Below are 27,049 nucleotides of genomic sequence, written 5' to 3' on the forward strand. Positions count from 1 at the left end.
TTGTGTGTTCAGCTTATTTTGATAGTAATAACAGAAATAAATGAATTTTGTCCCAAAGAGTCTTGCAGTTGACTCCTTTACTGCAGTCTTACCCTTTTGCCATTGCAAAACCTAATAGCCTGGCATAAGTTTTTAGGTAGAGGTCTCTCGGAATAGAGTTGATTGAAGTGTGACCTCATTTTACATGTGATGCAGTAACTGTGATTAACAAAGAACATGAAAAGGCAGGGAGTGCTACGCTAATCCTTTCATTTCACTGTTATACCTATGTGGAGGACTTAATGTTTTAGTTCAAAGTGATAAAAATATTTTTTATTGGAATTTATTTATTTAAATAAAAAATGTTAAGAGAAAGTCCGGTAAAGTTGTGTTTACTGAATGAGTGTAACCAATTTGCAGCAAATTACTCAGTGTAACTGGAAGATACTATTAATTTTGATTTTTCACTTCATGGGCTGGTATATTTTGGGATAAACATAGAAAATGCATACTTGTCATTGCTCAACTCAGCCATAATGTCACAGCACTGGTATCAATCAAATGACACCATGTTATATTCATGTTTCTATTTGGCTTAGGAAAGGCGATTGTTAAGGCTGCTTACATAGCAATAACATTTTATTATATGCATGCTTGACTGGTGTTTGTATATTCATATGATTGAAAAACCAACATGTATGCATAAATTAAATTTAGGACATGATTTGTAGATTCTTGCTGAGTAATTAGTTTATGTGAAAAAATATTTGCAAACTGCAGGAAGTGGTATCTAATTTGCTTTCCTGAACCTTGTTGGCAGTCAGACTTTAAGCTGAGAAAAGCAGCTGTCTGTATGTGTTGGGCCCATTTGTGAACGTCCAGCCTAACTGAGTTGCCATTAGCTCTTTTGGGGTTGGTGTCCAGAGGCATCTTTGAAGAGCCGTCAGTGAAGCTGGCAGGTGTTCATGCTGCAGTGACATTACAGCTGTGCAATGCAGATACCTATTTTAAAATAGCTGTGACACCAGTAAGCCCTCAGGCTAAAAATTCTGAGAATAAATTCAAATAGCTTATCTTTAAGGCTGCATGCAGTATATCAAGAGAAAACTTGGCCTCTGGAAATCAACTGTTAGCTTAGTTAATGGCTAACGTGTCCCAGTTTGATGTGTGCTTGGATTGAAACTCCATCCATATTTCAGTTGTCTTCTCTTACTTACTTGTTAAGACATCTTCCACAGGAATCCTGATGCACTACTACCTCCATTCACATTGTGGGGGTTCTGAGAAATGTGTTTCCTCATTGCTGAAAGAAGAACTTACGATTTTTTCTTTTTATGCCATTTCTCTTTCTTTCCAACACTTTTGTCATATTTATTTACCATTAATGGATCTCCTTTCTTTTCCATTCTAGTGTTAGAGTGTTTTTCAACTAATTATCTGCGTTTTTTACCTGGAATATGTCACAAAATCACAGGGTGTAGGAAAGTCACGTTATAGTAAAATAATTGGATTTCAGAGAACAAATACAGGCATACTTAAAATAAGAATGCAGTCAGAGCTTTGTCCTTCTTGATAGATAATTTTATTCATAGTGTTTTAAGCATATTAGTATTTCAGGTTGATATTCTCCTTTTCTACTAGCTTTCAAACTTGTGAAATTACATTAAATTGTAGTAGACAATGCTTTTGGCAGTACGTACATAATTCCAAACAGCGACTTTGCTGTGTAAAATAAGCAGCTGAACTTCATCCCATGGCAAAATGCATGTTTAGTATGATTTGGTGTGAACATACACCAAGTTTCATGGTTCTATAATGGATTTAGCAGAGCGAAGGCATTCTACTACAGTGACCAGAAGCCCTTAGCCTGCTTTGTTCTGAGTGAAATCCCAACTTTTCTGAGGCTCAAAGTAATACGTACTTTTTTGTTTGTTTTATCTTTACTCTCTCAATCTGCTAATATTTCTGCAGCTGTCTAATATGTCAGTCTAGTTGTCTCAGTAATTTCCAGGCAATTCCATATTTTTTCTTTAAAATTCTTCAGAGAAAAGATAAGATGTAAAAGCAGAAACCAAAAGGTTTATTCAGTTGATGGCAGAAACGTGTTCCGGTTGCATCATTTCTGTGTTCTGTCATAGACTTTTAAGGTTCATGGTCTCCTTGCCTGAACTCCATGCATGTCAAATATTTTTTTTTTTTTCATGAAAGAATAAAATTATTGTATGATATCCTACTAGGACGCGCTGGTGTGCCTTTACCATGGTCAGTTGCTGGCTCTTCTCTCAGCTTTGTGTTTTTACTTTGCCATTCAGACCCCTTAAGTCTGCTGACTGATTAGCAGTCTATTACACATGGTTCAGATTGGAAAAGCATAGTAACGATTTAGGAATGTAATGACTAAACAGGAGATAGATTTAGGTGTGTTACACATGAATCTCTTTGTAGTCATTAAGAGCTGTGCTATGACCAGTACTGGGGAGCAAGAATAGTAATCAATTTATAATTATAAATGTACTGAAGTGAAAATTGGAAAGTGTCTCCTATGTATTGAGAAAGAATACTCAAGAGACCCATCATTAATGTGCTAATGTGTTTTGTAAGAGTGAGTGTGCTCCTGGAGCACATTCTGGGCTCCAAATAAGAGGCATGCCAGGCAGTTATGCATGCATGACAATTACTTGAATACAGCAGATGTGAAACTTCAAGGCCAACTACCATGAAGCAACTTCTTTGTTCTAACTAGTGCTGTGTTAACTGATAACGTCTGTGTCTTCTGTAGATGTAAATGTGTAGAAAATCAGTAGCACTTGGATTTATTGACAATACAGTGTATCAAATATATGATAGGTTGGAGGTAGAGGAATTCTGATTCATTCCATTATAGTTGGGATTGATGTATGTGATTTTTCAGGTATAGATTTTTTTTACAAACCCTTCTCAAAATATTGTGTTCCAGAGCACTCTTACTTCAAGCAGACCTTTCATGTATGAGTCAATTGTATGTTTCCCTAAAACAGTACATCAACTCCTCTTTTAGTCAAAACAGCTTTTAAATAATAATGTGTATATATGAGAGGACAGCATTATAGATTTGAATATTAAATGTGTTCAATGTCAGTGTTACTTGGCTTGATATTCTATTTTACCTAATTCTGAAAGATCTAACGAAAGCTCTTGCCCGCTTTCCTGTCAGTGTAACCTGAGGCAGGCAGAATCCAGCTCCAGCTTGCTGTGGGATAGACTGAACCTTGAACAAGTGAAAGATGGAGAATCTGGGGAACGTTTAGGTTTACTTGTAAAGTCCAGTCACATGTGATGAAGTTGCTATCAATATGTTCTTTATTCACAGCTCATCAGGCAGGATTTCTGTCAGCGAGTATACCTTGGGGCATTATGTACGTGCGTGGTGAAGAAGGTATGCTGGCTAGCAGATCATATTGTGCAAGAGAGTCATTAGCTTTTTCTTCGATGCCTTTTGCTTGCACACCTCCTGAGGCGTTCAGCCCAATGAAAGCTGAGAATGCCATAGCTTTTTTGTTCTTTGTGCTTTTTCTGATAAATTAGTTAGTTTCCTTAAAAGACCTCTGTGGCAAATGGCCAGTTACTCTACTTTTTCTTAGCAACTTTAACTAAAAAGTTTTGTTTCATAACACCTGCATTTCAGTCAACAGAATAAATAATAACAGATCGTAAGGAGAAAAAAAAGTTTTCTTTTTCCCACTGTAAATTTAGTGGCATCCACTTCCTCTTCATTCTTGGTGTGTCCGTGTGAACACAAACTCCTCTGCGTCTCTGTGGGTTTTTTTTTTTTTTTGGAAACTTTTCCTGTACAAGAGACATCATTTTTTCTGTCCTAATTCCCTTCTGACTTAAAATGCAACAGGAACATTTGCAAAGAATACATCTTTTCAGTGTATTGACAAAGCTGCTTCAGTAATTGTGTTAGCTGAACTAGACAATGAGGCTGAAATCCTTCTTGAATTAGGGTTTATGTAACTCTAACCCAATTCCTAGCTAAGCCTCGCAGACTGAGCCGGAACAGTGAGCGCATATGTTTTGCTGCATTTTGAAATGTGTGGCTTAATGGACTAAGCTTGGGATTTTTCAACCTGCTTTCACTGGTTTGATTCTACCCCACATTACAGTCCTTTCCCTATGACAGCATTACCTGGAGAAGAAAAGGTTTAGTTGGACCTGTGTGGTCATTTCCACATGTAACAGCTCATGATGAGGAGGGGAGGCTAGAGGAGTGTGCTGTTGACTGCTGGAGCAACTTAGTTCTTGTTCTGCTTTCAGAAACTCTATGTGGATAGAGCGGAGCTGACATGGAAAAGTCTAGCGTGCTCATGTAGGCTTTTATTATCTCTTAAATCAGGTCGACCACTAACAGAGAAGTTGTGGTGCAGTGTGAGTAGGGTGGGAGGGGGGAAAAGTCTAACCCATCAGTGAGAAGACAGATCATTTGGATTCAACTTAAAAGAGCAAATACATGATTAACCCAACCTAGGCAAGTAGGGGGATACATGGGTGGAATAGAAAGAGGAGAGGGATGTTTGTAATGTTTGCATGTCTGTGTCCCTTCTTACATTCTTTTTCAAATAAGCCGGGAAGTTCAGTTCTGTAACACTGGTAATAAATAAGAGTGTCAAGACGTGAAACCTCTCGTTCTCCAGCATTACCCGAACTCTGGACGTTTGTTCAGGACAGAAATGAAGGCAAGGCGTCATTTAGATACCCTGTCCTCTCAAGATGTGAGAGGGGAGCACTTTTACCAAGCAATTCAAAATGACACCCAGCACAAGAACAAGGAAGTGTCAAACAAAGCTAAGGAAAGAATGGAACTAGAATTGCTCTCTGTAACAAGAATGTGCTAATAGAAGCTGTTTTAAAATACTACCTTTTAACTTAACCAATTTTTTCATCTGAAAACGTGCAAAATGATTCATTTACAAACTTAAGGAGTAAAGGCCTTTAATTAAATTCCTACTGTTAATTTTCTTGACTGTAGTATTGTTTGGAAAATGTTGGTGGAGAAAAATAGTGCAGTGGAGTAACCAGTGAGGTAAAAACTTGCATGTTCTTTAACTTACCAAAGGTGTAGTAATGAGTGAATGTTACACAAACAGTATAAGTCTAAGGCTTGGTAAAGATATTAAAAAAAAAAAAGTTGGAGAGAGAAAGGAAAATATTTTTATAAAAGAAAATCCCAATGGTCTATGCAGCTTCTCTAAAAATTTTATCACATATGCAGTGACATTTAGTTTTGGACAAATTTTATGGTAGGAAATTAGTAAGAACAGAATCAACTTGCTTTTTCACTGAAGTTTACAGTTTGAATCTCTACTTGGTAGTCACAAATCATAATAAAAATTTCTGAAAATTAGAGAACTCCCAAGCCTTACATAGTCTGTCTTTGAAGACTAATAAATTCTCTTTTAGGTTGTAAGTGGTGATTTTCAGCTTCTGAGGACAGAAAAGATTAATTGCAGAAGCCCAATTGTTTTTTATGGGGGAAGTCTGCTTCCACAGTTTCAGAAACGAGAATCTTTCCAGATATGATGAGTATAAATCTGTTGCTGTGTTGAAATTGATTGTTGAGACTTACATACATAAAAGATTTTCTCAGAAATCATTAGGAGATCTGCGAAGTTGCATGGGATTCTTCTGGGAGTTAAACTGGTAAGTGCCAGGCAGCACCTAGTGTCAGGATACTGCTCCAAAAGAAAAAGGAATAGAAAACCCTATCTGGCATCATGAATAAGTTAACCACGTGGTAACTGGATTTGCAGTTTGAAGAGGAAGCTGATGATGGTTTTTATTGTCAATATTAACAAAATTTTAGGAAACTCACATTACAGATTTACAGGAGGGATAAGTAGGATGTTTTGTTATACTTAACATTTATTAAATATTCTAATGAATTATTTTGTCACTTTTACACCTTACTAAAAAGCTGACTTTCTCAGATTTTGAGTTACTAACAGAAATGCTGAAAGCCAGTTTCCCAAAGGGCAACAGTGGTGGTAGGAAAAATACAGACAATCTTTGACAGTGCTGAAGAAAACAAGTCAATCCTTGTTTTCAGTGTCACTGGACGCTGACAGCAGCATGTCTGAATTAATATACAGAACTTCAGCTGCGTTCCATAAGCCTTGATAGTCTCTACTTACTGTTTTGTCTGAGAATACTGATTTCCACATTCAACCTTTTCCATATTTACAGTTGTTCACACTACTAATCTAATGCGATGGTGTGAAAAAATATACTGGAGCTTTTCTGTAAACTTTCTTGTGGCTTATTGTCTTTTACCTCTTGGTCTTTTGTCTAGAAGAGGACTCCTTCTTGCACTGCAGTTTTGCTTCACTTTTCCTCACCTTATACATGTGTGCACATATAAATATGCACATACATATAACTTTCACGTATTCACGTATTCCCTCGCTTTTCATCTGTAGATATATGTACATAATGTTCATGAATAGTGATATCTCTTATGCAGCTTTGCTCTGACTTGCTCTGTAGAGAATATTCCATCAAAATTATCCTCTATAATGGAGTATTTTCATATAGTAATTTACTGTATAGTGTGTAACTTCCTGAGACTTGATTATGCAAATGCTTAAGTTGCTGGATAAATCCCATATTTCTCTGAAATAATGTTTTTTTCATTGCTCTGAAAAAAAAAATCTGTCAAGGTCAGTATTTACGTCTTCCCTCACTTAATACAGATCTCCTTCTGGTATGACACCTGAAAGCAAATTTCTTTCCTTTGGTTAGATAAGTATCTCCTAATTACCGCATTACTTCAGCTCAGTCAGGGTACTGGTTGCCCTCATCCAGACAAAATAAAAAACTTACTATGGTGAAGCAAAAAATAAAAAGAGGCAGTTTTGCATTTGAAAATACCTTCCTGCTTCTCATTAGAAGCTCCCTTGTCATATTTAGGGCCAGGATCTGTTGGCATCAGGATGGGAATTATGTTACAGAACCACTAATTGAAGGGTAACTTGCTGTTGGGCGTGACACCCTTTTTCCATGCCTGTTCTTTTCATTGACTGTATTTTGCATGGTTTTTTTTTGTTTATTTTGTTTTGTTTTAAAGCCACCACAAAACCCTGTACCGACAGATCTGAAAAAATGTTTCTGGTGTGCTTTGGCCACTTGTCCTTTTTCTAAGTTCTCTGTCCTTACAGTAATGGATTGAGTCCAGTCTGGAATGCAATTTTAAATGTATCCATTCAGATATTTTCTGTTAAGAATTAAATACTCATGTATGCAGTCCTGTCAAGGCTCAGAAGTAAGGCTCAGACAGTGATTTATCTAACCAATTATTACTTTTTCAGTAACTGTCAGCATGAACTGTAACAGTCAGTCCACAGCACTGTAAAAGTTAACAAATATTTCTCATTGTTTCCTGGATTCTTGTGTGTCTACACACAGTTCCCAGTTGTGTCTATAGATGCATTGGATATGAAGTTTGAGTCCTATGGCAGCAATCAGCTGCAGACAGAAAGATTGGTAGCTGAGGTAGATATATCCATGTCCAAAACCTGAACACTTCAGCCACATGCAATTTTTGCTTTGGAGCTGCAATACAAACACCTACGATATGAGACTTGATGATGAAATAAGAGGCTAAGGAAAGTTATTTTCTTCTAATATTTTAGAATAACAAAATACATTGAATAATCTTGTTTAAGAATATGCTGTAGGCAACAAATCTAGTTACCTGATTTTAGCATAAAGCTTCTCCTTCCTGAGTTCCATAATCATTTTCTATTATGAGTTCTAATTTTAAATTGAGGAGGTTGACCTCCACTGTAACAAGTAGATGCAGGTACTGTGATTTTTACATTTTCTTGTGGGTTTGTTGTATTCTGGATTCCTGTCTTGACTTCTGTGTTATCATGAGGGCTATGTAAAATACAGTGTTTTCCGTACAGCCATCTATAGAACAAATAGATTCTGATTGTGAATTTGCAACTATAAAACGTGTACAGTTCCTTTATGTAAAAGTGGTTTGTGCTACTTAAGTAATGTATAAATGCTAAGAGATTTTTTTATTTCTCTATATGCATTTTTGTCAAGAGTATGATGACATCCTGTCAGATCAGTGGATTATTGTGACTGGTGACAGTCCAGACTGGCTATATAGCGTTTGACAAGCAGTGCGTTTTAGTTGTTAGACTTTTCATTAGATATCATCAGTGTGAAGCCTACTGCATGGCATGAGGGCAGCAGAAATCACTAGTGCAAAACAGAAACTCTTCTCAGCTCATGTACATAAGTACCTAAATGAGGTAAACTGTAATACTTTGCAAATCAGTATGGATTCGGCTCCTTGCTGCAATGCTTTCCTGGTGCTCTGACTGGATCTTTCATCTAAGATGCTCACACTTCGGAATTATAGGACATATGGTACCTGTTGTTTCCTGTCCCCCCAGGCAGAGAAGAAAAGCTGTATTGTCAGCTAAGCTTCCCCAGACTGCACAGTGAAATAGGTGCAAATTCCATACCAGTTCTGACAGGCTGTGCTCACTTAGGGCATCTAGCCCAAGTTTCTACCACCATAAGGAAGCAAATCCATGACGGTATTTTGCCTGAGGCTTCAGAAATAAACTACCACTATGGCAAGGCTGGGGAGGGAGCCAGAGCTCTGCCTTTTGTAAAAGGGGAGGGTGAGAGAGGAAGAATGAGGTTAGTGCAAAGTTGTTTTTTTTTTATTTACTACTTTTAGTTGTGGGTGGCACTGAATCAAGTGAGAGGATACATTTTATTTTGTAAATATCAATAGCTTTCAAGTTATAAGTGTCAGTGTGAACTATAATCCACTTTTTTTTTTTTCTTCCAAGCTTCTCTTGTTGTTTTCCTTCTGATACCATAAGGTATTAAATAGCTTTACAAAGTCTGCTCTAAAAGCTTTATCTTTGTTGTTCTGTAAACTTTGCAACCATTTAGTTGTTCATAAATTAATGTTTTCTTTTTAGGACTATAAATTTAAGAATTTATATAATTCTTATAATAGAATTAATTTTTCTGTTTATTTAAAGTGCTATGGAAAGACTGTATAGCATTGGAAAAGACTTGAGATCTGAAAATAAATTTTTCTTCTGTGGTTGTTGGGAGGTTTTCCACTGATTTTAGAGTGGTGTATTGATGATTCCTATTCTGAAGATCACAGGAATACAGAGAGATTAAAAACTGCTAATATCCAACAGGACATTTAATATTCCCTTTTTTGTTCACTTTATTGTTTAAAGGTACGCTTAAAAAAAAAAGAAGGTATATCAAATTCTCTGCCACTTTAAAGAAGAGGCTTTGTATGAAACTAGAGTAGGAGTGAAAAAAATTATAGTACGTCACATTTGGGAGACAAAGTAGACAAGTTCTCGTGAGCAAGGTTATTTCAGACCTCATATGCTAGAGGATTTGAAAAATGGTTTTCTGAAGGATCTTCTCTGACAGATTACTTTTATACAAATCTCAGAGTTTAGAAAGGGGGGAAGATGATATTTTGGTTCTTGTTCAACTGGGACTCGTACAACTGTCATACAACTCTTGTTTGATTGTACTTAAAGAATAAGGGCTGTAAATCCAATTTCAATAATTTTTTGTGAGGTTACCCTAACATGAAGCTATTGGAAGCTACTTCTATTTAATAAAATGTAAGTGATTTATACAGGTAGGGTTTGAAGAGTAATAAGGACCAGAAATGTGATCAAATTTTGAAAATGTTCTTAAGGAAGGCTTAAGAAATTTGCAGAAATTTGAGAGCTGTATAAGAGAGCAGTGTTTAGTTATAAGCCAAATTTAGAGCTAACATGAATTGGTGTAATTTCACAAACAGATGAAATTATGTCAGTCCTTAATTTCTGCATGTTTATATGACAATTTAAGCACGTCAACAACATCTCTGACTTTCTAAGAATATCAACAAAACAAGTACAGGTGCTACATTGATAGTGTTATCAAAGTAGCTGAGATGAGGAGTATGTTATTTTGACTTCTTACTATATTATGATGGAAATTAAGATGTGCCACAATAGAATTATTTTTTTTTCCTTAAACACTGAAAACACTGTTTTTCTGTGATATGCTTTAAAGAGAGGCCATGGTGTGTTTTGATCATTCTGATTAGAGACAAAACAGGGTTCTCTGGTTAATTTTTGTACTCATTTCTTGAGATTTTAGTAAACTAGAACTAAAATCTGAAGGAACACTAAACCTGGACTTTTCTATGAACAGTAAAGAAAGCTGAAAGTTACTGACGTTAGAAATGCTGTGAACATGAGACTGAAAAAAAAAATCTTAATTTGGAGTCAGTGGCAGCAAAACTCATTGTGAGGCCCTATTACTGTGTCAGTTTTTTTGCCTTCTGTGCATTAACATGAATTAGTGAATTAATGCAGTGGCTTAGGTCCCAAGTTTATCTTACGGGCAGAAATAGAAGAGCCCTTTTTTATGGATTTACTGTATTCAGTTAAACTGAAGATGAAATACTGAAGATGAAAATTTTGGAGCAACAAGAAATAGAAGAGAACCAGGAGAGAAACTGGGATGCTGCTGAAGAGAATGCACATTTAGTTAACAAACTGTCACTTTAAAAATTAAACTTAGACTTTATTATGCAGCTGTTTCTTGATAGTATAGAACAAGTGAGACTGTAGAGCACAAATAAATTGACATTTCAGAAAAAAATTGTTTTAAGGAAGGGCTAAAATGTGAGCCATATAGCCATGTGTCAGAGGTGAAATGTCTTCTGCATTACTATACTTACTTCTGCTTGCTTCAGGTCTAATACTGCTTTTGGTGAATTAAGAATAGCAACATTCTGTTAGCTCAGCTGTTATCCTGTCTTATTTTCTATTGCTCTTTTTTTTAGTGGAGGCCAGAGGCTTCCACTGAATACTATCTACCAAGTTAAGCCCTCTGTAAACACCCTGGATGGTTCCTGCCATGAACAATTTACACTATAAAAAACAAATTGTAGTATGCAAATGAAATGAGCAAGTGGATGGGTGAAAGGACAGAAATGAATGCAGACAATATTAAAGAATACTGTGTTAATGACCTTGCACAATTTCTTTCAACAATCATGCTAGTTCACAGAAGGCCGCCTTGCCTGTCTTCTCAGGCCTTGGTGGCGGTGACCAAGGCCAGCTGAGCTTTGTCAGATGACTACCAACTTTCATTAGCTTTGAAATCGAGTTTGAATCAAGTGCTGTTTGGCAACTGATTCTGAGAATTTTGGAGTCTTCCATCTGGATTGTATCTTTTGTAGACAGTGATAGAGTACTCTTTGTAGTATTTCTATCCAATCTGTTTTCCTCTTATACCTCACTTTTCATTACCTAAAAGTATCAGAAAGGCCATGCAGGATCAGACAAAAGATGCATCTTTTCCTTTATCCTGTTTTGAGCAGCAGCTGGGGGCAACAAGAGGAAAGAACAAGAACAGTGCAAGCATGCATGATAATGCCTTCCATTTCCTTCTGAGACTTCAATTATTTTCTTGTTATGGATTTACTGAGATAAATGTGGTCTCTGTGTCTAATAGCTGCCTGTGGATTTCCATGCCCTGAGCTTGTGCAGCCTCCTCTTGAATCTGTGTAAACTACTGCTCCATTATGCACTGTAGAACAACATTGGATAGCCACTCCTAAAGCTAACCTAGAGGATAGCATTTCTTCTGCAAGGTCTTTTATCAGAATCAGTTATGAGTGATATTTTGTACAAACTTGGTAGTCTGACTAACAGACAATAAAACGCACTTCACCGATCTTATTTAAGTATGTTAACTTGTGAAATATCTAACATACTAATCATTTTTGTCACTGTTTTAATGCCTATGTTATATAAATCTGACCTGTGTCTATTCTTATTTTTCTCAAATTCCAATTTAAATAAATTTTTAATACTGCATTTTTCTTCATACAGCTTATGATAGCATTGACAGCTGAGGATGGCACGCAAAAGAGATGACTCATGCTCAGGTGTGGCTTTCTTGATGATGTTTCATATTAAATAAAAATGATATGCTGTTACTCTTGAACTTGTTCTGACTCTTGAACATCACTAGGTACTTTAATTTTTTCCTCAGTTAGAACTGTGTCTCAAACATCCCTAAAGTTTAGGAGCGAAGAGTAAATGAAGTTAAGCTGCAGAGTCTCTCCTAGATGTTACTTTTATTTCAAATGGCTTTGAATTTTATTATTTTTTGCTTTTCAAAATTGTATTTCTTCACACATTCTTTTCATATAACCTGATCTCTGCTGAAAAGAATGAAAATATATTTGCTAAAAAGAAGATCCGCCAGAAAATTTAATAACAATGCAGCCCGTGGAGGAGACCACCGTGGAGCAGGTGGACCTACACTGATGGAGGCTGTGGCCTGTGGAGGACCCCCGCAGGAGCAGATTCCAGGCCGGACCTGTAGCCCGTGGAGAAGAGACCTGGCAGGAGCTGCTGCCCGTGGGGGACCCAGGTTGGAACAGTTTGCTCCTGAGGGATGGACCCCGTGGTACGGACCCTTATCTGGAGCAGTTCTTGAAGAGCTGCTGCCTGTGGGAAGCCCATGCTGGATCAGTTCAGCAAGGACTGCGTCCCGTGGGAGGGACCCCACAGCACAGGGGACGAGAGTGATTGAGAAGGAAAGGCAGAGAAGAAGCGCTATAGACTGACCATAACCCCCGTTCCCCTGTGCTGCTCAGGGGGAGGAGGTGGAAGAGGGTGGATGGGGGGGGGGAAGGTACTTCTGGTTTCTTTCATTTGTTTCTTGCTTCTTTAGCTTGTTAGTAATAGGTAATAAATATTACTATCTCCCTATGCTGAGTCTGTTTTGCCCGTCAAGATAATTACTGTGCGATCATCTCGTCCTTATCTCAACCCTTCAGCCCTTTTCATCATGTTTTCTCCCTGTTCCTCTTTGAGGCCAGCAGGTCAAGGGCAATTTTCTCCCTCTGCTCTTTTGAGACCCCACCTGGAGCACTGTGTCCAGCTCAGGGGTCCCCAGTATAAGGACATGGAGCTGTTAGAGCAGGTCCAGAGGAGGGCCACGAGGATGATCAGAGGGCTGGAGCACCTCTCCTGTGAAGAAAGGCTCAGAGAGCTGGGGTTGTTCAGCCTGGAGAAGAGAAGGCTCTGGGGAGACCTTACAATGTCCTTCCAGTACCTAAAGGGGGCCTACAGGAAAGCTGGGGAGAGACTCTGTCAGGCAGTAGGAATGGGTTTAAACTAAAAGAAGGCAGATTTAGATTAGATATTAGAAGAGATTCTTCACTCAGAGGACAGTGAGGCCCTGGAATGGGTTGCCCAGGGAAGCTGTGGATGCCCCAGCCCTGGAGGTGTTCAAGGCCAGGCTGGATGGGGCTTTGGGCAGACTGCTCTGGTGGGAGGTGTCCCTGCCCATGGCAGGGGGTTGGAACTGGATGGCCTTTATGGTCCCTTTCCAACCCAAACCAGCCTATGATTCGATGATTCTAAACAAAAATTGCAACTCTATTCCCAGTATGGTTCTTGTAGCCTGTGGCAGCAACACTGCAGAAAATAACTCACTACATATGATTGAAATACAGGTGTTTGAATAATTACTTATTGATTTTTAGGCCTGCCTTGATCTAGTAAAATACTAAAGATTTCTGTTTTGAGGAAGCTGAGTGCTTTTGCTGACTTTAAAAGTATATGAGTAGCTATGAAGTTAAGTTGCTTTTGAAAGGGTTTTTTGGACAGAGGCCTGGAAGATGAAGAGCAAATAGCATAGAGCTGGATAACTGCTACAGTTTGGTCTTGCGTATCACAGAATCATCTAGGTTGGAAGAGACCTCCAAGATCACCTAGTCCAACCTCTGACCTAACACTAACAAGTCCTCCACTAAACCATATCACTAAGGGCTACATCTAAATGTCTCTTAAAGACCTCCAGGGATGGCGACTCAACCACCTCCCTGGGCAGCCCATTCCAATGCCTAACAACCCTTTCAGTAAAGAAGTTCTTCCTAATATCCAACCTAAACCTCCCCTGGCGCAACTTTAGCCCATTCCCTCTCGTCCTGTCACCAGGCATGTGGCAGAATAGACCAACCCCTACCTTGCTACAGCCTCCTTTAAGGTACCTGTGGAGTGTGATAAGGTCGCCCCTGAGCCTCCTCTTCTCCAGGCTGAACAATCCCAGCTCCCTCAGCCACTCCTTGTAAGACTTGTTCTCCAGACCCCTCACCAGCTTCATTGCCCTTCTTTGGACTCACTCGAGCACCTCGGTGTCCTTCTTGTAGGGAGGGGCCCAAAACTGAACACAGTACTCGAGGTGCAGCCTCACCAGAGCCGAGTACAGGGGGACAATCACTTCCCTAGCCCTGCTGGCCACACTGTTTCTTATACAAGCCAGGTTGTGCACTATATAGTTGGCTACATGCCTTTCCCACTTGTTTTTATAAAGAGCTATAGTATTTTGAACACACTTCCTGAACAATGCTATTTGTATCAATATGCACAACAGCACGTTGCTTTAAAACTGGCTTGGTTTGATACCACAGAATTCTTAGTACAATTATGCTCTGCTAAAATCAATAACAGGTTCAAGAACAGGTTCATGAGAAATTAGGTATATGTCTCATGGATGCTGTAAGCTAAGTGGTAATTCTCTAGAAAAATACTCATTTTAGATTTTCTTTATGCTGATTTAGATTTTCTTTATGCATGTTTCATATACAAAATTATTTTTCTTTATGGTTTCAAGTTTTCCAGTTCTATTACTTTTGGGAAACAGAAGATGTACTGAACTTTATCATCATATATCTAGCTCATAAATATCCCCTTACATGAGCTAGCGATATCTCAGATATGTGCATTTTGCCTTGTGTTCCTGATGATATTACAAAGTGTTGAGTATTTACACTTTTGCATAGGCAGAAATGATGCAACAAATGGTCTGCAGCATGGACCTCTGCCAAAGAGTGCTAGTTGTCAATGGTTTTAAAATTTCCATGCAGCAGCTTTTCGTATTTAAAGTTATGGATTGTATGAGTTATGGTGAGATCTGGATATGGAGAACATCTGTCTCATGGCTTTCTTTATTCCAGCTAACATTCTTCTCTGGGAGATTACTTCCCTCTTCTCATCCTCCTTCCATTTATGCCCTGTTACATTGACACAGTATTTGTAAAAGATACTGGAACGTAGGTAAAAGCGTTATCAACACTTTTTACGTACCAGTTTATGGTAAATTTACCATCGGAGAGGCTGGTTATTCATAAATACGTGATTACAAGTGGTGTGTTTTTATGTGCAGGCAAAACAATTTTTGTGCCAATGAGGTGCTTTCAATATGTGTATTTTCAAGAGCTAGTCTAAAATGTAAACTACCTTCATATTATTTTAGAAATTAAACAATATAAGCCTATAGTGAACAGGATTAATGGTATTTTAGGGGAAGTGTTCAATGAATACTGTGCAATCAGTCCAACTGTGATAGTGTTATGTAGACAAGGCAAATATGAATTAGAAGACAAAAGGGAAAGTTTGTCTCATTTCATAGTTTAAACTGTAAGGAAAGAAAAAATAGTGCTAACTGTAAAATTTTATTTCAGTTGAAGTATTCAAAAGCTCTATTAATAAGTGAGGTAGAGTTACATTCTGATTTTTACACAGACGGACTTCTTGTCTTTTCGTACTGAGCATTTCCTGTACAAGGGTAAGTTTTGGCAGCAAGCTACCATAGCCTAAACGAAGTAACATTGTAGTGCTGCTCATTTTTAAGAACAGGAGGAGTCATGCTGCCTGCCTCTACTTCAGGTGATACTTGTTGCAAAATTTACCTTCTGCGGTCATTAAGGTCAACTAGATTTGTCCATGTCACCACTTGGTAGTGTTTGGTCAGTCTGGTTAGCCCAATACAGCACCATATTATCACTTCGGTCTCATTGCAGTACAAAAAATCTTATTTTTCTCTGAGGTCCCTATTCCCATGGATAGCTAGAGGTAGCGTGAATCTGTGAAGTCAAAAGGAAATATATAAGACCTGGTGTGATTTTAGGTTATGCCTGTTTTCTTTTTCTGTGTGTATAAGTTATCCTTTCCTGATAGCCTGTGTTAGTGACTTGGCAGCAGTATTATGGTAATAAGTGGAAAAATCAGCTAGGATGAATAACTGATACTGAGTATAAAAGCAGCTTGTTACATGAAGCATCAAGTCAAAATACCCCTTTTTATTTTCTAAGTATTCCAAATCTTCATTACTTTTCTAGTGTGTTGCATGAAATGCAAACTGAAACAGTGATCAGAGAGTAAGAATTCAGCTGAGCTATGTGTTCTGTTGAGGAGGACACGCTGGGGAGGAAGAGCCTCTGTAACATGCCTGTAAAAGGTGCAGGACTCCAGGGTCATTATTCACAGCAGAAGTCGATGGACTAGATTCCTTCTGCATCACTCCCTTATTAAGATCCACTTGGGTGGGGGCATAAGAGGATTTATTTATGAAGCCTTTTACAGTATAGCTTACTCTTAGTATAGGAAAGAACAGTGTGCCAATTTCTGTTATTATTAACTTTATATACAGTATCTATAGTAAAATGATTAAACTAATCTCAAACACCAAGAAAAAAATAGCCTAAGTGTTATGAGGCAGAATTAACTTTTCTAGTTTGAATGTATACTTTTTCTCCTTGTTGTTTTTCTGAAACGTCAAATGTTGGCAACTAACTAAATATTTCTTTGGATCATAATCTGCTTTTTGGCTTCTGTTCATTTGTTCAAGTGACAAATTGGTTTGTGACCTGTTGACTGCTACTCTCTGAGAGTGTTAGTAGGTACATTCCTGTGGAAGTTTACTTGATACTATATTGAAAGAAACTGAGAATGATTTATTAGCATGAAAAGGACCCGTATCCTTAATGAAGTTTCTTACCATTGCTGAAAGAGATGTTAAAGCCAACAAAGAGAGGAACAATATGTTGGGCAGGCTCATACCAGACCAGAAGTAGAGGTAAGCAGCCTAAGAAGGATTTATGAAGAAAATAGTGCTAGGGAGGTGCAAAGAAGAAGGATGCTTTCCATCTAGGTGGTAAGAACCTTCTCGGAATATAGAGGATATCATGAAAAAAGTCCAAAGAAGAACTTTATGCAAGTACTAAGAGGTTGGATTCAGAGGTGTCCAGGGAGCAAAAGCAACAGAGTTAAAAAGTACGTGTTAACAGGCTTTCCTACTCACATTGAGCATCTCTTACATATGTAGAAAATTCAGTCATTACTCAGGGTGGCACCTTGGTTACCTCAGGTGACCAGCTACTAATAATTTAAAAGCTTGTAAGCATTTGATTGAAAAAAATAATTGTAGTCATATGTATTCTTCTCAGCATCACTGATCACAGCGCGGTGACTCTCCAATAAATTAAAGGGGACATGAGCAGCAGAGAATCTGTTCTTCCATCTGTAACAGCAGCACAGTATAATCTTAAATGGGATCACTTTTAATGAAGGTGCTCAGTTAATTACTCAGCTTGTTGGTATTTGATGTGATTCTGTAGCGTTAGGCATTTACTTGCTGTTCCCTGGATATGTTGCATGTCTAGAGGTACTCTGCTGTGATTAGCGCTTATTGGTGTACCCCTGTGTGAAGATATCTTTCTCACCAAATTGGCAAGCAAGGCCTAAAAAATTGTACTGATATTTTATTAGACTGTGGTATAAAGACCAAAGATAGATAGGAATTGAAAATGAGAGTCAAATGGTAATCTAGCAGTGGCGTGGTGACTCAGGCTACTAGTGCAACTGTAGCAGTATGGTAGGCATACTTGGAGGAGTGCAATGATTATACAAAAAAAAGGCGATTTGGGTGTTCTGTGTTGGTTTCTTTTATGATTTATTCAGAGAAGCTCTGTCTGGTAAGTAGAAACAGTGACCTTGTGACTTTAATCAGGCAGCAATGCCAATCTTACTCAGTTTGAGACAACCTTTGCAGAGGCAAGTATTTCACCTCTTAGAGTTTGAGGCTAAAACTAATATTGTAACCAATCCTACAACTGGTTGCGGTTTCTTGCCGCTTTTTGCTTTTATTCATAAATTGATTTAAAATAGCTTACATATATAATATTTTAGAATGTTTTTTTGAAAACTAAGTGATACCTGAATTCCTTCTAGCCTCCTACCCCATTTAGCTATTCCCTAATTCTGCAGCTGTTCTTGGTTAAATAAGGGTCCTAGTCTCATTCAAACCTTAAAATTTCATCTCACTTTAGTCTTCCACAATAATAAACTAGCAGTGTTAATCTGCAGATGTGCTTATAAGGTCCACACCTTTGCTTTAAAGATGAACTAAATTTATTTGAATCAGTTTCAGCTTCCCTTCCAGACAATTTTCCTTCCTATCTGTGTTTTCCTTTCCCTTTGTCCCTTGCCAAGAAAGAATGTGAGGCAGGATGTCTTTCTTGTGTGTTATGGCTACTGTCAGCAGAGGAGCTGGCTGCCTCTGAGGCAGTTACAGTGATTGAAGGGGCCAGCTTTTATAGGAATGTGGTATAAAATCCTGCTCAATTCTGTGTGACTTGCAGGCTCCTGGATACAGAGAAAGAGCAGGCTGGTGTGAGTAATAGTGCTAGTATGATATGACAGTGTTGTGCCTTCTGATGTGGGCGATGACATGATACCAGTGATAAATGGTGCCAGCATAGAAATTTTGGGTTTTTTCACCATGGGGAGCTTTACTCGGCACCCGGCCTGATGGCCCCAGACGGGTCTCTATCTCCAAGGGGAAAACGGATCCTAGGCCAGGAGCTGGCGGGGCTCATAGAGAGAGCTTTAAACTAGGTAAGAAGGGGGACGGGGCTCAAACAAGGCCTGTTGGAGCTGTGCCGGGGGAAACAATGGCTAGGCCGGGGAAGAAGGCGATGGCCCAGCTGAAGTGCATCTACACTAATGCACGCAGCATGGGTAACAAACAGGAGGAGCTGGAAGCCATCGTGCAGCAGGCAGGCTACGACTTGGTTGCCATCACGGAGACGTGGTGGGACCGCTCCCACGACTGGAGTGCTGCAATGCCTGGCTATCGGCTCTTCAGGAGGGACAGGCAGCACAAAAGAGGTGGTGGCGTGGCTCTCTACATTAGAGAATCTTTTGATGTTGTGGAACTCCAGGCTGGGAATGATAAGGTTGAATCCCTGTGGGTTAGGATCCGTGGGAAGGCCGGCAAGGCTAGCATCCTGGTGGGGGTCTGCTATAGACCGCCGAACCAGGATGCGGAGACGGATGAGGAGTTTTATAGGCAACTGACAGAAGTTGCAAAATCGTCGGCGCTTGTCCTCGTGGGGGACTTCAACTTCCCGGACATATCCTGGAAACACAACACGGCACAGAGAAAGCAGTCTAGGAGGTTTCTGGAGAGCGTGGGAGATAGCTTCCTGACGCAGCTGGTCAGTGAACCTACCAGGGGTGGTGCCCCGCTAGACCTTCTCTTCACAAACAGAGAAGGACTGGTGGGAGATGTGGTGGTCGGAAGCTGTCTGGGGCAGAGTGACCACGAAATGGTAGAGTTCTCTATTCTTGGCGAGGCCAGGAAGGGGACCAGTAAAACTGCTGTCTTGGACTTCCGGAGGGCTGACTTTGAGCTGCTCAGGACGCTGGTTGGCCGAGTCCCTTGGGAGGCGGTTCTGAAGGGCAGAGGAGTCCAGGAAGGCTGGGCGCTCCTCAAGAAGGAAATCGTGATGGCACAGGAGCGGTCCGTCCCCACGTGCCCAAAGATGAGCCGGCGTGGAAGAAGACCGGCCTGGCTCAACAGAGAGTTGCGGCTGGAGCTTAGCAGAAAAAAGAGGGTTTATAATCTTTGGAAAAAAGGGCGGGCCACTGAGGAGGACTACAAGGATGTAGCGAGGCTGTGCAGGGAGAAAATTAGAAAGGCCAAAGCTCATCTGGAGCTCAATCTGGCTACTGCCGTTAAAGACAACAAAAAATCCTTTTACAAATACATCAACGCGAAACGGAGGACTAGGGAGAATCTCCATCCTTTACTGGATGCGAGGGGAAACCTAGTTACTAAGGATGAGGAAAAGGCTGAGGTGCTTAATGCCGCCTTTGCCTCAGTCTTTAGCGGCAATACCGGTTGTTCTCCGGACACCCAGTGCCCTGAGCTGGTGGAAGGGGATGGGGAGCAGGATGTGGCCTTCGCTATCCATGAGGAAATGGTTGGCGACCTGCTACGGAGCTTGGATGTGCGCAAGTCGATGGGGCCTGATGGGATCCACCCGAGGGTACTGCGAGAACTGGCGGAGGAGCTGGCCGAGCCGCTTTCCATCATTTATCGGCAGTCCTGGCTATCGGGGGAGGTCCCGGTTGACTGGCGGCTAGCCAATGTGACGCCCATCTATAAGAAGGGCCGGAGGGCAGACCCGGGGAACTATAGGCCTGTCAGTTTGACCTCAGTGCCGGGGAAGCTCATGGAGCAGATTATCTTGAGGGTCATCACGCGGCACTTGCAGGGCAAGCAGGCGATCAGGCCCAGTCAGCATGGGTTTATGAAAGGCAGGTCCTGCTTGACGAACCTGATCTCCTTCTATGACCAAGTGACGCGCTTGGTGGATGAGGGAAAGGCTGTGGACGTGGTCTACCTTGACCTCAGTAAGGCTTTTGACACCGTTCCCCACAACATTCTCCTCAAGAAACTGGCTGCTCGTGGCTTGGACTGGCGTACGCTTCGCTGGGTTAGAAACTGGCTGGATGGCCGGGCCCAGAGAGTTGTGGTGAATGGAGTCAAATCTGGTTGGAGGCCGGTCACTAGTGGAGTCCCCCAGGGCTCGGTACTGGGGCCGGTCCTCTTTAATATCTTTATCGATGATCTGGATGAGGGCGTCCAGTGCACCCTCAGTAAGTTTGCAGATGACACCAAGCTAAGTGCGTGTGTCGATCTGCTCGAGGGCAGGAAGGCTCTGCAGGAGGATCTGGATAGGCTGGAGCGATGGGCTGAGGTCAACTGCATGAAGTTCAACAAGGCCAAGTGCCGGGTCCTGCACCTGGGCTGCAACAACCCCAAGCAGAGCTACAGGCTGGGAGATGAGTGGCTGGAAAGCTGCCTGGCCGAGAAGGACCTGGGAGTATTGGTGGATAGTCGGCTGAATATGAGCCAGCAGTGTGCTCAGGTGGCCAAGAAGGCCAACGGCATCCTGGCCTGTATAAGAAGCAGTGTGGCCAGCAGGTCGAGGGAAGTGATTGTGCCCCTGTACTCGGCTCTGGTGAGGCCGCACCTCGAGTACTGTGTTCAGTTTTGGGCCCCTCGCTACAGAAAGGACATGGACGTGCTCGAGCGAGTCCAGAGAAGGGCGACCAAGCTGGTGAGGGGTCTGGAGAACAAGTCTTACGAGGAGCGGCTGAGGGAGCTGGGCTTGTTCAGCCTGGAGAAGAGGAGGCTCAGGGGCGACCTCATCGCTCTCTACAGTTACCTGAAAGGAGGCTGTAGAGAGGTGGGGGTTGGTCTATTCTCCCACGTGCCTAGTGACAGGACGAGGGGGAATGGGCTAAAGTTGCGACAGGGGAGTTTTAGGTTGGATGTTAGGAAGTACTTCTTTACCGAAAGGGTTATTAAGCATTGGAACGGGCTGCCCAGGGAGGTGGTGGAGTCACCATCCCTGGAGGTCTTTAAAAGACGTTTAGATGTAGAGCTTAGGGATATGGTTTAGTGGAGTACTTAGTGTTAGGTCGGAGGTTGGACTCGATGATCTTGAGGTCTCTTCCAACCTAGAGAAATCTGTGAATCTGTGAATCTGTAAATCGTGCTGCTGCTGCAGTGCCAGCAGATCTATGATGTTGTGCCTAAGCCTAGGCCCTGGGCCCCAGCCATGCCTCTTAACCCACTCGCAGCTATTTGCCACAGAGGCTGGAGGGGCAGCCACACTTAGCCAGGCTGCTGGGGAGCCGAACAGTTTCCCCAACACATGCTAATCCATGTCCATGTTGCCATTTAAATGGCTTTTGCACTTTTTGGAAATAATGACACAGCATTAATGGTATTTCGATACTTTTGCTGGTACTTGTGAAAGATCAGAAGGTATTTTCTCTCACTGCTGTCTACAGATTGGGTTGCTGATCTGGAGCACCAAAGCAGTAGAAATAATTCATAAATCTGAGACTGAATTTATTGAGGTGTTTCTTAAAGTCCATTGTTGCAGCTGAACACATTGCCTGTCTTCAGGTACAGAAACTTTGTGTCTTCAAGTTTTTAGCTTTTGTTTTGGTTCATATTTTCTTTGTGGAAAGCTGATTTGTTTTGTATTTCTGAGTACAGATCGTCATTCTTTAGAATCTGTTTTTTGTTTGCTTCACAGATAGAATTTGAGGAATGACAAAATATATGGGCTACCTGCTTTCACACTGAGAGGCTAAATGTTTGGGAGCTGCGGTGTTTTTCAGTGTCTACTGTGTTTGCAGTTGACATTCATGGGTTTCCAAGGGTTGTTTTTGCAATGTTCAATGCATGTGTTACCAGTGGTGAGAAGGCTGGAAATGAGAGCCAGCAGCACAGACAGCTCGTTACTGATAACATTCAAGATGTCTGAACATGAATCAGATCTCTCTGCTGAATGGCTCATTATTTTCTGCAGGTTCAACTGAAAATGACAGTCTTGTGGGCTGTTTTTTTCCTTCAAGTTTGACTTGCTGTTCTTACCTTGATCTCAACACCTTTTTATCCCTTTGTTAACCAATTGTATACACTAGGGAAATGGAGAATGTTATTGGCATAGCTGGTAGGGGATGTGAGAGGGAAGAAAAGACATTTTATTTAACCTTCAGTTGTGCTCTTAAATATCTCTTCTTCAAATTCAGTTACCAAGTACCGTAAGGTTTCCTGTTGCAAGAGTGGCTGCTCTGATCTGCTTAAAATGTAAGAAGAGGACAGAGACATTCTAACCCCTCCCTCCCTCCCCCGACTTGGTTTATACTTCAAAGTTTAAGAAGTGCAGAATATCCCAGCTGTTTTCATTAAGTCAGTCTGCGAAGATGATATTGCTGTAATTGCAGAACACATTATATGATGGGGAATGAGTTTGTTTTAAAAGATGGAGAGTTTTCTATTTTTCATCATTATGGAATAGTAAAGTGCAGTGCAATGTCCTGAAGAAATAAGGTTGTCTGTGGGAATGAGACTGTGTGTTCATATGCAGGAACTCTTGAACCTGGCTAGTTGATTTGGGCTAAACCCTGCAGGGGGGGAGTTGATCTCAAAGACCATAAATTCGTACTGCTTTTTGGAAAACAGTTGGCTGGGAAAACAAAGGCCTCGTAATGTTGCCCTAGTGCAGAAAGTTGTGTTGCAGTGCAAGCTCACACTGAGAACATGTATTTGTGTACACATCCACTCTCTACCAGTACCTTAACTGACATGTAGGCTTAGCTAGAGAATCAAAATACCAAACAGAAGGTGATGGAAAGCTAGGCCTCATTAGTTCTGTGCATTACAGACCCATTGTTTATACTGCATTTTCCTCCTCTTTGCCCTTTATTTGTCTCATCTTCCAGATTGCTGAGACAGAATCAAGTTTTCTGCTGTGTCCACTTCTCGAGACAGTGGTGAAGATGAAACTGGTCCATAACACTTGGCTTTTTATTTTATTTAGTGCCTCATGTTTGTGTTTTATTTTTGGCTTTTAGCATGAAACAAGCAAGCTTTTCCTTAAAATGCCTTTAAAAACATGTTTTCACTAAGAACCCTGTAGCAGCCTGGAGAGAGAACAGATCTCAGGGAAAGTCATAAGCTGTTAGCAGAATATAGAGGGCAACAGGTCTGCGATTGTATTACTAAGGATTTCTAAAAACTGTTCCTCAGCAATGCCCCTCACTTTGTTTGTTTGTTTGTTTTGTGTGTGATTGTTTCAGTTCAGTCTCTTCTGTAATAAATTGTAAATAGTCTTGGATTTAGGTTGTACCCAGTGCATATAAGAGCTACCTTTGTACACACAGAGCTGATGAATTTAAGATGCACCTAGGTTTACTCATTAAATACTGAAACCTCAATTGCCCTTTCATAAACAGACTTAAAAACAGACAGTGATTAAATATGTCAGGTCAAGCTGTCTGCATTTTTTTAACCTGTTTTACACACACATGCATGCATGCATACACACACTCTTTCGTTTTCTTTGTCATTATTACAGCAGTAATCCATACAGGGGCTCCAATGGATTCCCGACTGCTGTTGTACAGACTGTCTGCTTTGGATTTAAGCTAGTACCAAACAGCCTTTTAAAAGTCAGAAAAAAATTCTGTCACTGGTGGGTGTATAACTTTCCTTTTCCTCTGGGCTATTTGTATCTTGACTTCAGCAAATGGGTTTGCTTCCTTTTGTACTTTACAGAGGGGGAGAAATTGACTTTCTGATTTTCTGACAGTTTTGTGTTCTCAATATGCTATTGTCAGCTCTGTGGCTGAGATGTTCAGTTTGCCATATAGGGTCCCATATATAGTCTCACCAGTGCAGTAGAAGTGAGGACTCTAACAGAAAACCTGTTTTGTTAGAAGACAACGGGGCACATGTAGGGGAAGCTGCATCACATCATCATTAGTTCTCTGATATGCAGTGAGACCAGCACAACTTAATAGTTGTACTGACCTGAAAAGTTACTCATATTTAGTTAAAACCTAAGTCAAAGTGCTAGAGCTTTTAACTTTTTCTCATTTTGCTTTCCAAAAGATGTGTTGCTAATGAGCACACTTCACTGTCTTAGTCATGTGCTTACTTGTCTTTGAGGTTTCTGATGTCAGTGGGGTCATTCACATGGTGAGCATTGTGCACACATCTGGAAAGGTGTATGTCAAGGTTGCAAAAAAAAAAAGTAATCTGAGAAGATAATGTTATTCCTTTTGAAAGCATATTATCAAAACAGTTCTTTAAAATCAGTTTCTCTTGCTTGCTCTTCACATGAAATAATTTATCTTGAGATTTTTATGCACTTAACCAAGTTCTAGTGTGATTATTCCCATGTGAAACCATTGACATGAATATGATTGCACAGATATAACTTAAATAAAAATTTGTCTCCATGTTTTTGGTTCAGAGCTGAGGAAAGTGAGGGCAATTCAGTTGACCTGAGAAGGTTTATGCACAGTCTGCGTCTGGTCTGTGATGCTCATTTTCTGTCCCTGTGTGGAAAAGTTATGAAACCCAATTCATTTACAGCAGCAACAAATGAGTAGACTGGAATTCTTAAGGTTTGCTCATGAGAACCCATAGGGCTTTTCTTTGCCACTCCACCCCCAAACACAATAAATAAAATCCTAAGATGAAGACCACAAGATGGGCAGCCTTTTAGGATGCATCAGATTTTAAGTTCTAGTATCCCTGATGTCTGACAGCAGAGCAACATCATGCCATGTGGCTCATGGTGCTGACAACAGCTGTAGGGGGGCTATAGAAACCGACTGTCCTTCACATGCCTTTAAAATACTGAATTATTTTTCTACTTTGAAAGCATCTCTGATAGTTACAGAAGGTCGCATAAGACTTACTGAAGTCTAATTATTAATTCACAGCATCTTCTCCCCTCCTGGAGAAGCGTGCACACACACACACCCATGTAGCTCATGGATGTGAGCATTTGCTGTGTTGTTTCCAGCTGTTTGACACACGTGATACCACTGTGGATTTGTGCATGGTTTACAATCACTTTTCTCATTTGTACTAATGAGTGCTGTCTGTATAAGAGGTAGACATTAAAAATCTATGTTTATTTTTAAAGAATGTTTTCCAGCATTCTTTAAACAATCTATAAGTTGTTCCCACTGAGAACAATTAGTACAGTCTCCACCTTGTTTGATTTTTTTGTGTGCAAGAGATTTAAATAGGATCATGGGCATTGCTGAATTCCTTTTGAATGCATGCATCTGGCAGGCCAATAGAATACAAGTCTGGGTTGCTGCCAAGGGGAAAATGGAAATAAAGGTAACTCCCTTGTACATTCTTACTGTTTTTATTTTGAATACGGGAAACAAATGGCACTTCTCAATTAGTCTTTATACTGCCTCACTTTGTATGCAGCTGATGGAAAGAATCTCCCTCTATTTTAAGACATGCAAAAGGGTAGAAGGTTATAGCTCATATTACATATAACTGATCTTTATAGAGGTTCCCCAGGTACTTTCTATTGAAAAGAGATGCTGCAGAAAGTATAGTATATATGAAGCAGTTTCAGGGGGTTCATTAACTTCCATAGCATGCATGAACTTCGGGTAGAATAAACATTTAAAGGGCAGCCTTGCATTTGAAGGGACAGGTAGCGAGAGTAATTTCTATCTGCAGTTACATTTATAAACATGGCATTTAAGAAACATCAGAAGCTGTAGAAAAGTTTGTTGTCGCTGTGTGGCTGCTTACTAAACAAGAAGAAAAACTGCTGCTAAGGAAATTACATGGAAATAAGAGAGATGCAAAGCCAAACCAAAGGAGCAGAAGCAGTTTGTTTCCAAGGCTGCATTATCAACAGCAGCAAATCAACATTTTACTCTCCTTCCTTTGGTTTTGATTTTAAATTTCTCACATCTGGAGTAGAAAATGCTGCAAGCAAAGTGGTATATTTTTGAATTATTAGGGAGAGATTTTGGTGGGTCTTATTAGCACTGTTAGGCAGTTTTACAGGGAAAGTGAAGCTGCTTTTTGTGAAAATAACCATATTCACGCAAACAGAAAAGCAAATAGTGGTGGGTTTTTTTGTTTGTTTTTCCATCCTTGAGCTATTCCTGCATTGTTACATCTGTGACTTGATGACAAATACTGGGTTAATACCTTTCCAGGTGCTACATTTTTTTTCTTCTTGTAGGAAGAGAAAGTGTCTTTTCTTAAACAGATGTCATTAACTAAAATTAGCAAATGGCTAATGGAAAAGTCCTCTGATAACAAGTGCATAGCAGCTGACTGCAGGAAATCTTTTGACCAGAAGAGAACTTGCATGTGTGTTGGTTATAAACTACTTGAGTAAAAATCTTGAGGTTTCTTGTTTAATATGCTGTGAAATACCAAAGAGTGGCCTGAAGGCTAATAGCTATTACATTTTTTTAATATACTTTTATTACTTCTGGTAATGGTACACCTGGTATGTCTCAGT

The 27,049-nt window shown here is 40.2% G+C and overlaps 1 protein-coding gene across 3 annotated transcripts in view; it reads left to right on the top strand.

Annotated features, from left to right (window-relative positions):
* Positions 1 to 27,049, top strand: part of GALNT18 (polypeptide N-acetylgalactosaminyltransferase 18) — a 258,553-nt gene that overhangs the window by 65,525 nt on the left and 165,979 nt on the right. The window contains exon 2 of one of the 3 annotated variants that reach the window (XM_048070117.2): positions 11,916 to 11,971. The exons of the other annotated variants lie outside the window; for them this stretch is intronic. Coding sequence (XP_047926074.1) covers positions 11,941 to 11,971 — 31 coding nt within the window. The 5' untranslated portion in view covers positions 11,916 to 11,940. The remainder of the gene's footprint in view (positions 1 to 11,915; positions 11,972 to 27,049) is intronic. 3 annotated transcript variants of the gene reach the window in all.

Source organism: Anser cygnoides, chromosome 5, assembly GCF_040182565.1.
Source record: "Anser cygnoides isolate HZ-2024a breed goose chromosome 5, Taihu_goose_T2T_genome, whole genome shotgun sequence".
Taxonomy (NCBI): domain Eukaryota; kingdom Metazoa; phylum Chordata; class Aves; order Anseriformes; family Anatidae; genus Anser; species Anser cygnoides.